Genomic DNA, 12,274 nt, shown 5'->3' with positions numbered 1-12,274 from the left:
TGATAACGGCTACAAATCAGAACAGCCTGAACCGGAGTATAAATATTTAATATAAATCTTTATGATGATATCCTGAACTGACAGCAGAAAAAACCACAGCTCTGTAGAACGTTGGTTCTCTTCCATTTGTATTTTACAAGGTTCAGCCTATCGGTACAACGACATTTGTGCAAGTATAAAAAAAATAAAGCAAACCAGTATTACATTACACAGTCAGGACAACCAAAATAGTGATGTGCTTAACAGAACTGTACATGTCGATCCTCGCCGAGCCTTCCTCGCTTGCTTCCAAACAAAGAAGTTGCCGTCTTTTCTTTTTTTAATTTATATAGATCTTTTTGTACAAAATTCTGACTCCTAGCTAAGAAAACAACGCACCTATGCTACTTCTCATCAGCCATTTATCAACTTGGTCACCATTCTCTTTAAGCATCCAAACTCCAAGCTGTGGATCTGCAGTTACGCGGTTCCGGCCCACTCAGCCCTATGAGCACAGTCCTGGTGTCCTGCAGCACACAGCTCTGCTCTCCAGCACAGGCCGTCACACTCCTGGTCCCCACGGAGCCGGTCCCGCTCAGCCCTGCAGTGGGAAACGACATCCCCGGGGAGAGAAAAGGGGCAGCCTTCAGAACCAGCCTTCAGAACCAGCCTTCAGAACCAGCCTTCAGAACCAGCCGTCAGCTCTGAGCTGCTGCCCGACACCTGCTGTGCAGCCGAGGGCCCACCTGACCCTCATCTTTTCCTTTCCCCTTTGTATCGGGTGTCGACAATGAGATGACAGGAGCTTCACGGAGTTGGCTGAACCGCTGCTGTGCTGCACAGCCCCACCAAAGTCCTTTCCCCATAAAAAGAAGCAACACTCGACTTGAAACTCTACTTACAGCGGAAGACGTTATTTGAATGTAAGAGCAATCAGTTTCTCGTTGCACTTCTTGGAACGAACCTAACAGCCGCGCTGATACCGCACCAGGAGGTGGCTGGTCTTTTCTTTCAACTGACACGTTGTGAGCGTTTACTTTTTGGCCTCGACTTCCTGAAATCCATTCCATCAGCCCGACGGGCCGGATTAATCGCAACTGTGCAAACATCCATTTTACACTGCAATTCTAGCTTTGTAAAGGTGCGCTCTCCGAGTCCTTCCAAGGGAAGGCAATGGGAGCACGGGATGGAGCGGAGGCTGAGAAGGCACAGATAACTTTCCTAGTTGCCCCGATCTCGGTGTGCTCGGCGCTGATCCAGCCCCCAGTCAGAAGACAGGAACGACACACGGAGTCCTGCAGGTGGGACACGGGCACCCCACCACTGACGGGACCTTCCTCGGTTCCTTTGTGAAGTTACAAATGCCATCGTCTACCTTAATGCCTACACTAACAGCTGGTGGCTGATTCAGGCTGATTTAGACAGAGAATAAAGGTAACGATTTGCAATGCAGTGCTATAAGGAAGTCAGGACCAGAAGGAAAAAAAACAGCGGAGGAACGTGGCTGTGTACTTGGTAGTAACACTGCTGTGCTTCAGGACAGCTCTCCTGACCGACCCACCAAGCTCTGCCCTTACACACTGCTGCAGACCGTGGGCCCACGTCACCACACTGATACTGGGAGGCAGGTTGGTCAGGGCTGCACCCACTCTGCCCTCCTCGCTGGGGCTCAATGCTTTGTCAGCTGTGCCAATCCGCCCAGTGCCTAAAGAAGGACGCCTGCTTCCAACAGCGAGTGAGAGCAAACAGCTCTGCACTCCCACACCTGGTTATCTGAACAGCACGGTTTAGTGCTCTGCTTAAAGAAGCGCCTCCTTATAGCACGCATTCAGCTGATACAACTCTTCCTTCGGCAGATGTCTGACCGGGTCGTGAAACATTCAGGCTTTCAGATACATCTGAATAATAACGACAAAAATATTTTCCTATAGAGATGGAAGGAGAAATGAACCAAAGGTGGGAAAAGCAGCCAGCAACCAAAGTATGAAATACTGTTGTTTTGCTGCCCAAACAAAAACACTCAAACCCAGGACAGAACACAGACAAGCACGCACAGTTAGCCAACAGTTGCCATAATCAAGTCAAAGACCACAAACGAAGCCGTAGACAAAAATGAAACCATTAAGAACTTTGGGAATAGGATGTTGTGTTTCCTAACCATACATAAAGCGGGAGTAAACGACAGAGCTACAAGATTAACCGCTTAAGCAGCACAGTTCTACATTCAGCCCCAGGTAACAGGCGCAGCTGAGCCTCCCTCGGTTACCAGCGTGCACAACTGGGTCCGGGCTGAAGCCAAAGTGAGGCCTCACCCTCGAGACCCAGCGACGAAAACCAAAGCTGAAGCAACAGAGCTTTGCTTCACGCACAGACTTGGCTGTTATGGCAGGTTTGACATTTTAGGAAGTTGCATTTTGAAGGTGGACTCATTCTGCAAAGAAAGTTCAGAATGATAAATATCAGACTTGCAGCGCATTAAAATATTCATATTTAATATGTTTACTGAGCAGTCGCCGTAATTTCCCTTGTGCATCTATGCAGAACTAAATCCTCCAATTTACATTTCCATTTCCCTCACTGATCTGATCATCACAACACAGATACAGCTGTAAAGTGCAATGTATGCTTTGGTTTCCTTAACTAAAGAAAGCACTTTCATCATGGGTTTTGCCACAGATAGGACACACGTGTGCGGGGGCGTTACGTGAACAGACGATCATCTCTTTGTACAGTCAGAGAACAGCCATGAGCTACCGAACAGAACTGGGATCCTTCTGTAGTGATGTGTAAAGCAGTCCTATGGTGTAAATTACCCAAAGAAATCTGGAAGAACTCCACGTTAAACAAGGATTCGCCGTTAAAACTCATTAAAAATCTCAGATTTACATTTTAACGAACAGCTAAAAAATAGTTGGCAAACCATGTAGCAATTGCAATACAAGCCGACCGCTTCCAAAACGTATAAATATTTCCAGAGCCATCTCATCAACATAAAAACGGGGGGCGGGGATGGGTACAGCTTCACACGTCTGCGCAAAAGCATTTATAAAGGTCATGTTATGTACATTTTATTTCAATAAAGACATAAAGACAAACAGTGTAAAGATGCCCGGATGCCCTAAAGATAAATACATTTAAAAGATTCTCATTAAAATGAATCTGTAGTATTTCTTTCCTGCAAGCAAAATACCCTTCTTTAAATACAAAACCCCCTCCCCCCCCCCCCCAGGTTTGTGGATCGCAAATGTTCTCACTTCTTTTGCAGAAATTCTGCCACGATGATTTCTGTAATGAAGAAGGACTCTCCACAAAGCAGGCTTGCTCTACATGCTAATCTTGTTCACCAGTTCCGTGACACAATGTGCTAGCTACTTACACAACGGGTCAGATAGTAAGAAAACACTCAACCTGATGAAAAGTTAAAATCTTCATTAATACACTGGAAAAAGTTTGACATAACTCATGCCTTTTAAAATCAAAAATACAAAAAGTAAATGCTTTCCTAAAAAGATTTTCCTTACTTTAAGGACTCATTTGAAAATGAAGCTGCATGTAATTTGTACAATAAAATTGTACAAGTAAACAGGTAATATACATAAAAAATTAATTGACATACTTCTCAATTCTCGGTTGTCCACCTTTAATTTCCAATACTGTACTTTCTTAACAAGCATACAAAATATCGAACTTCTCTTTAGAAAAAGTGCCGTTCTGTGACATCTTTCACACAACAACAGTCTGAGCCTGTGGCGTGTCCATGCAGTCGAGAGGCCAGCACCCTCACTTTTACAAATTAGACCTTCCATAAAAAGCCTCCTCAACAGGAGATTACGCGCCATTATAAAAATATCAACCTCTTGTAGTAGCTGCATCAGAGAACCAAGGCTTAGAGACTATTTCCACATAGAAAACCACTGTGACAGCAGACTGACTGCGCCGTGCCACGCCATCCAGCGCAGCTGCTGCCGGGTGCCCTCGCTGCTACACCACTTAAAACTGATTGTAACGAAGAGCAGCGTAACAGAGGCGCCCCCAGCCCATGAGAAACACCTTAAACGCTGAGCCCTGTGCAGAACGCTTCACTCGTGGAGGAGCCCGGAGGCGGCAGTGCTCGGCTCGCGTCGAACCTGCCAGCTGACCAACCTAATTCTGCTGTAAGGACTCGCATGCACGGTATAGTCTGAGGTATTCCTTGTCCATCGGCTGTTTGTGCCACTGCAAGATACTGTCTGTCGGAGTACGCGCCATCGCAATGGTTTAACGTATTCTGAACATTAGGAATTCTTCTTATCTAACCAGTCTCTTGATTTTTGAAAAGATTCCAACTACAGTAGAATATTACAGAAACAAAAAATAAATGCAGGGCTTTTCTTTCTAAATGAAACTTACATGGATTAAAACTAGAGAGTATTTTTAAACAAATATACAGTATGCAGGCAGACGAAGCAGGAAAACGGCCATCGACTGTATAATAAAAAACTAAGAAAATTCGGCTATTCCCAGAAAAACTATGAAGCGCCTCGACTAAAAGGAATGCATAATGAAATTCTAATCTAATACAGGTCAAAGGGTGTAAAAAGGTTATAAACCTTAACAGGAAAAATAAAAACAACTTTTACTGGCCATTCCTGTTGAAATGAGAATCTCCAAAGTAACAGAAAAGTGGCTACAAACCCACTTAGAGCACCGAACAGAGAGAAAAGAAGAGTCTTTTTTTTTTTCAATCTCTGTTATATCATAAAATCCTGTGTTTCTACAGGTCAAACTGCTGGTGGCAGAAACAGAACTCTTTATAAACTGCAGATGTCCTGTACATAAAAAAAAACTCATCGGAGTCGCACTAGTTCTAAAGACTTTTCTGTTCTAGCCTACCTACCGCGTCGTACTGTATTGTACTGTTTGTATTCAATCTCAGATATAGAAAGTCTCTTTCTGTAACCCTTGATTATTGTTGGGCACCAAAGATAAGAAAAGCAAGACGGGGTACAAAAATGCAAAATTTCAACAGTAATGGCAATGTTTTGTTTCAGTCCAAAAGGGTCCTGCATTTTCTCCCCCTCCAGTAATCAGACCGAAGGCTTAATCTGGGGGTAGCAAGTCATGCAAGCGAAATCTGTCTCTGATGTGAGGTCGGACATCTTCATTCTGCAGGGAAAACACACGTGTGGGCGTTAGAAGAATGAGCACCTCCACAGATCGGATCATAGCAGGGCCAAACCTCCAACGTCTGTGTATTAATATAACAAAACGGAAGCCGTGGATGTCGCTAATTACAAGAGGCTCACAAGAACAGATACATAACATACACAACCATTTAGGAACCGATTATTTCCATTTGAAGAACAAAGACAACGACAGGCGGTATTTAACCTACGCTTCTATAAATTCTCCATTTCATTACAACTTATGTCACCATTTTCCAGTTTCTGATTGAAAGCACAGTTAGAATTGATGCCATTCTGCCTCCTGCTCCCACAGTCACAATCTCAGCCACTCAGGATCTTAAAGTATGTGGTGCAGTTTGAAAGAGCAAACCAACGCATCGGGCTGGGAGCTGTGAGAACGACAAGCGAAGGAGAGACAGACTTACCAGCTCTACAAGTTTCTCCAGAAATGGAATCAATTTTAGGAGTTCATTGTCATTCTTATCCATGAACCAGCTTTCTATAGGGATTCCATTTGAAAGCTAAAGTAAAAAAAAAAATAAAAAAAATCATCAATATGTGACTTCTACTTAATTTACCTAAAAACGTGGCTTGTGAAATGGAAACTTTTCTCCCCAAAATGCTAAGATCAAGTTTATTAATATGTATTTTTCATCTACAGTTTGTACTAAAAAATCACTTCTGCAACGTGACCCTCCTTAGCATAAACCATCACAACAATTCCCACATCAAAGCTGAACTGGATAACTTTGGGCTGTAGCTGTCCTGTTGCACTGAGAAGCGTTGGCACTTTGATCAGGTTTTAGGTTCAAACTACACAGATACTGACTGAGCACTGGCTGCAGTTTGTGCAAACAGGCTTCTGGTGTTCAGGCTCCTGAGACACCACAGATCAGCCCTGCGCTCCTTTAGCAGTGTTACAGTTACACTACCAAATGGGAAAATCTGAGTCACAGAGTGCAACTTCCAGCATTATTGTAAGCAATTTTCACAAGTGAGAAGCCAACCCGCCCCCTGTCCTGAGCATCAGCATCAAAAAACCAATCCTGCAGGAGTGCCCGAGGGACAGTCTCAGCAGAACCGGCCGTTTCCTGAGAAAAGCTGAAATGCAAAATGACACTGCCAGGTTCCACTCAGCTCCCACTGCAAGGCACCGTGTTTACACTTGACTGGCTCTTCACAAGAATACAAGAAGAGCAAGGAAACCTGAGTGCTCAGTTTGGTAAGCCTGAACTTCAGTATGTTTTGTCAACTTAAATACAAGGTGTAAAATGCAGACAGTTTTACTGCCTTCCTTCGGAAAGCTGTTCCCACACCCAAGAGCTTTGCTGATGGCAGCTTGCTTACCTGATAGGCAAAGGCTTGCGGTGAATTGTCAATGATGATCGTTTTTGAAAGATCTCTACCAAGAATGTTTAAATCCTTTATGTAGTTTCCTTGCACACAGACACAATGCTCACGGAAAAGTCGATGCCTGTGATTAGATTAGAATACTCATTAATGAGAGAAACTGCACCATCTGCATGGCACAGGGAAAAGAAAGTCAGTGCTGCCAAACGTTGTCCACTTTCTTCCCTTCTGACCAGATTTCTAAAAACTGTCCCATGTTTTGAGCTTTTCCCTGCAAGGTGAAGCCGCTAACCTGACTTTACGTTACCTAGCTCTGCAGGGAATTGTCTCGTATCTAAACAGAAAAGCTCAGCTCAGGCACAACAAACATCTGTCACCGTGGTCTTACTTTCTAACCCTTTTTGCAGATGCAATGACAGAGGGGCCCAAGATACTGGACGGATTTTGCAATGCTCAAACCTCAGGGATGAGTTCTGCGCTCCAACCAACTCACAAGGTTTGTCCTTTCTGCTCCAAACACTACAGCACACGCTGGGAAGTGCTGGACGGAACGTTCTCCTGCTGACGTTACCTCTGCTGGCAATTAACCTATTTTCAGTTTTTAGAGCTTGAAAAAAGCCTCGAGGCCAAAACATTCCATCAACTTCTTCCTTTCCAATTAGTATATTCTCTTTTATTACTAATTAATTAGTAAATGGATTGGTAGAATAAAAGAACTCATTAAGAAGAGCAGGAATAAAACAAATGTCATGAAAGATCAGTATAACCGTAATTAAAAATCAGCTGTGCACTGGATAGATTTCAGATCTGACAACGTAATGTTACCACGCTGCCGTTTCTTTAAGGCTGCTGATATATTGCAGCGGGATTTTTAGAAGCTGCACACAGCGTGCTTACTACTTTCATGAAGGGAATGAGTTCCTAATGTTGCTAAGGAAGAAAATAAGCTGATGCCTCAGCAGCGAATGAATGTATATATAGATTCTGAGTCACACGTGTGGAGTGCCTGACAAATCCACAGTTAGGCTCGTGTCAGAACTCATCGTGCCCTGATGTCAGCTTCTCAGAGGCACATGACTCACAGCTACATTCACACACCACACAGATTTCAGAGAATTTCTGAACCTTCTCAGCATACTGCCTGCCTGCAAGCTTTGTTACCTCTGCTGTTCACAGCACAGATAAAACTGCAGCCCTCAGTCCAAGTATCAGATCCTTGGAGGGAAAGACATCACGTTACGGATGCACACGGACTCATTTTCTGTATGCACCGACCCTGTACTTGTTGGTACATCCTGTCTGGCTGTGCGCTTCAGGCCGGCTCAGCTATTCCAGCAATATGACATCCCAGTATTGACTTACAGTCCTAACTACAGCCCAGTGCAGTTCTTCATGCCCCTAATTAGAATACCCTATTTAGAATGAATCCCTGAGAAATCCCCTCTCCACTTTCAACTTTCCCACGTAGCAGACTGCCTTGCAGATGAGGGGAACAGAAATTCATCCAATAGGATTTGTCACGTTTTAAGGCCTGCTCCTGAGAAACGTTAATCTCTTCCAAACGAAGCTCAGCATTAGCAAAACAAATGAAGAACCAAAATACCTGCACTACAAAACTCGCGGATTATTTTGCGATTGAATAAGAAACAGCATTTATAAAGGGAACTGCAAAGAGAACTTCCTCACATCACTTAGGAGAGAAGGGCTTGTTTGCCCACAACAGGTACGCTCGCCATTTGTTACCTGACTAGTTGCTTTTTAGGGTCTAGGATATTCAGTAACTTGTCTGCATACACCTTCTTAGAAGCAGTAAAGAGAATGATCTACGGACAAGAGAAGAAAACAATCATTATTTCAGACATAAACACATGAACATAATTTAGAGGTACGATTCAAGGGCAGCACTGAATTAGTTTTACCTCATAAATCTGAGACATACGTTCCAGGAATTCTCGGAAGAACGGCCTTAACCGGACATAGACCTGAAGCAGAGATGGACTTTATGAACAGATGAACACACTGCAGCCATCACGCGCACCACTAAGCATCGATTTGCAAAGATTACGTCAAGGTAAGCACCATGAATTCGGGAAAAAGCAAATACTAATTTCCTACAGAACAATAATTTAATCAAAACAAATTCAGATCAGCCTGAGGTCTGAGCAGCTAAAAAAGAAAGGACAACATGGCAAAATCAGGCATAACAACTTCAGTAAAGAACGTGATAGAAATTATTTCAACTCTATTTCAAAATAATTAATTATCTTAAACATAAAAGTTATGTAACTTCTCGAGAATGCTGAAGCCAGCTGCTTTGACCCAACCTTTTAAATCAGCCTTCAGCAGCTGGGCAGCATCAGTTCCATGACTAGATACTGTATGCCAGCATATCAGTCATCTTCCCAATAACCTCCTTCTACTAAGAGTTGCACGTTGAATATGGGGGTGTCAGAAGCGGCAGAACTAATCCAAACAACTGGCTTCAGCTACTTCCAAAGCTCAGCTCACACACCACAAAAGAACTGCACATACACTTAAATTATTCCCTGTGACAAAACAGACCCCGGATAAGAGACAGAACGACGGGCGATGCTGGCATCTCTTCCTGCTGTTACTGAACCCACAGAACAAGACCTAGGCTGTGTGGAGGCACCTGCATGGACCTACGGCTGCAGGGTAACAGCCCAACACCACGGCACACGTGAGAGCATGTATGGAGCACAGCAGTGAGGACACGCACTGAGGGGTGAAAACAATAACCTTATTATCGCCTTACCTGTCTTCTTGATTCACTGATTGCCCACGTACAGATTTACATGGTTTTGAGAAATGTTTCATTAATGTATCCAGAAAGAAAAGGGAGAGTACTGGACTTGCATTTAAACCAAGCTACCTTCAGCTTTATCAATTATTTTTTAACAACCAGTTAGGAATTTGCTTAGATTTGCTTTCAGAAGTAAATCTCCAGTAAGGACCTGCATTATATGAACTGGATTGTGTCAAATTTCTATGCAGACAGAAGGAAAGAGGAGTGGTTTTAATAAATTCAGTTTCATATCATTAGCACAGATCTTAGTCCTTTAAAGAAAGCTTGTATTTCTAAACCAGTGATAGTTTCATTATTTAGCTTAACATTAAATAAGGCTTTTATTACTTTCTTGAAGCATCTAAAGCTCTGATTTAAGCTTGCAGCGTGACAAGTTACTGTGGTAACAAAATCTGTATTTTTTCCTACACTAGGAGCATGCCATCCCGTCACATCTGCTCACAGCATCGCCAGGTCTAGTGTACAGAGATACGTTCACTGATGGTGCAACCAGCATCTGCTTCCCTTCTCCCTCTGGGCAGCTCACTGTCAGGTATCCCCATCCTGCCCAGTGAGAACGGTTGGACACAGCCTGTGCTCGATGCATTTCTGGGCTCCACCCAGCCAAGGCGCTCCTGAACAGCCAACTGTCTGCACGCAGAGATGACAAGCGTGTCTTCACGCCATATGTCTCCTGACTGCAATCCTTCCCAAAATGATATCTCATTCAGCTCTGCTAAAGCAGTGAGGTTTTGCTCAAAGACTGGATGAGTGATTTCTCTTACCACAAAAACACATGTAATCAAATAACTCAGACACTCCAGGTGAACCAATGCTAAATAACATTCAAATTGTCCATGCATTCAAATTTGCAGTGCAAGTTGTTTGTTCTGAACATTCTTCATATATACAATGAGCAAATAGCACAGCCAGCAACTTCTACAGCTGTAATCTTGAGGTTCAGGGACAGTAAGTATTCTGTTGCAGATGCAAAGGGATTGTTCTACTCGTGTGATTTTCTTGAGCAAATATTTTCTATACTGGTACCCAAACCTTACTCTTGCAAACTGAAAGTGAGTCACACGACACTGATGTCTTCACTGCACATGGGGCAGCAGTTGCAAATAATGGTAGGCAAGGAGGATGATATTTGGTACAAAGCTTGCTCCAAGAGCTCGATTTCAAACTGACAAGCCTGTTCCCTTTGATGGAAGAAACACAGATGTCGTTTCAGAAACAGACTCTTCACCATCTCTTCTACAAACTCTCCTAGCAACGGCAGCAGGAAGCTATGTGCCAGTATTTCAACTGTCTCTACTATAAAAGCATTCAGTATCTAACTCCTTGTTCATTTTAAGTCTGGACTGAGTTCCAATAGTAACAATGGCCAGCTGAGTGATTTTAAAAATCATTCAATTACATCAAAGAGCAGTTATTATTGCTTGGGCTCCTCAAGTGCAAGCTTTCTCTTTTTCAGGTTGTTTAGTCTGCGGATTATTACAGCATCTGTCAGTGTGGTCAGATTACTGACACATCCCTGTAAGCATTTATCTATCTTAATACAAAAGCTGTCTTGATATCTAGGAAGTTCAGGTATGAACATAAACAAGAAATCCTAGGAAAGGCATTTCCTTTTTGATGATGCATTTCTAGTTATAGTTTGTACACACAGGTAATGACAGGGATGGCAAATTCATTGCTCTCGTTTTAGTGGATTGTGGCACTCAGGCAGAGCAGAAGGCAATCACATCACCACCTCCAGCCAGGACAAGCTGAGAGAATGCCAGGTAATCTGAGCAGAACCAAGTAACTAAAGCAGAACACGACGCCAGCATTTTCCCTTTCCTCCCTCAGCTTCCTTTCCTTTTTGCATATTCCCCACGTCTTCCCACCAAGTATGACTCCAGAGGTTCTGTGGAACTAAAATGAAACATTCCTACCTAAGAGCAGACTGCTTTGTGGATGCTGCTGAGACACCAAAGGCTTTCAGATATTTCAAAGAAACAGAGCGGAGAGTTCATTAGGAAGGAGAGCCAGAATTCACCGGCACCATTTGCCTCATTCCACCACAGTAACAAAGCAACTAAGTAACCTTTAGTAACAGCGAGATGGAACGCACATAACACTGTATTCAGTAACCTGCAACTTGCCTGCATACCTCCGCAAGGATCAAAGCGAATTACTTTGTGACAGACCAGTGAAGATACTTCAATCAAAGAACTGAAACCATCTGCCCTTTGCTCTGGGCACAGCACATGGAAGGCACGCACCCAGCAGTGCTGATGTGAGCTCCTGGCTGGCACCTGGCGCCCCAACAACAGGAACAGAATATGACAGAAACCTCCTGACCAAGAAGGGAAAAACCCAACAAGCCGACACATGTCTTACACCGATAAACTGCGTATTGTAAAGTGCTACAATAATGCAAATAGTTAAAAAAAAACAACTCGTTTCCAGTTGAAGAGATGAACATTCACTTCTTACAGTCAGATGTGAGACAGTGCCTGGGTTCTGACAAAAGGGTCTGTGATACCTACAACCCTCAAGCTGTGCTACAGAAGATCATTTGTCTTTTTGTGTATTATACTCCAGTTAAACATGAATTTAATTGCATCTTTAAAATATCTGTCTTGCTTATCATGTTACACAGTAAGAGGTGAATGTTTTCTAAGTTGTCCGGAGTGACATAAAACCAGGTGACCAGAATGTAATGACCAGGAGCGTGCCCGCAGCTAATGGCTGACTTTCTGACTTTCTCAGGCCCACAAGAAGCTTCTGTTCCTTTGTAATTCCAAGCTTGGCTCTAGAGAAAGCTCAGACAAAACTTATCTAGGACCCGCACAGCAACTTTACTGTACCCATGTCTGTACAGCCCTGGATACAATGCTATTAAGTAAGCATTTATAAATACCATTAAGTCACTCTTTCCATTGACTTCAATTTCTTACAGACAAAATCCTGATTAAACTTCAGC

General features: G+C 43.3%; 1 protein-coding gene across 1 annotated transcript in view; it reads right to left on the bottom strand.

Moving 5' to 3' along the window:
- Positions 1-4,924: 4,924 nt before the first annotated feature.
- CTDSPL2 (CTD small phosphatase like 2) overlaps positions 4,925-12,274 on the bottom strand; it is a 32,149-nt gene continuing 24,799 nt past the window's right edge. Inside the window, exons 9-13 of the mRNA XM_072345392.1 lie at positions 8,414-8,476; positions 8,238-8,317; positions 6,492-6,618; positions 5,570-5,665; positions 4,925-5,124 (exon numbers count right to left, since the gene is read on the bottom strand). Coding sequence (XP_072201493.1) covers positions 5,059-5,124; positions 5,570-5,665; positions 6,492-6,618; positions 8,238-8,317; positions 8,414-8,476 — 432 coding nt within the window. The 3' untranslated portion in view covers positions 4,925-5,058. The remainder of the gene's footprint in view (positions 5,125-5,569; positions 5,666-6,491; positions 6,619-8,237; positions 8,318-8,413; positions 8,477-12,274) is intronic.

This window comes from Excalfactoria chinensis, chromosome 10 (genome assembly GCF_039878825.1).
Source record: "Excalfactoria chinensis isolate bCotChi1 chromosome 10, bCotChi1.hap2, whole genome shotgun sequence".
In the NCBI taxonomy this organism is placed as follows: Eukaryota; Metazoa; Chordata; class Aves; order Galliformes; family Phasianidae; genus Excalfactoria; species Excalfactoria chinensis.
Note: the sequence above shows the minus strand (reverse complement) of the source record. Positions and strands in the feature narration are given on the sequence as shown.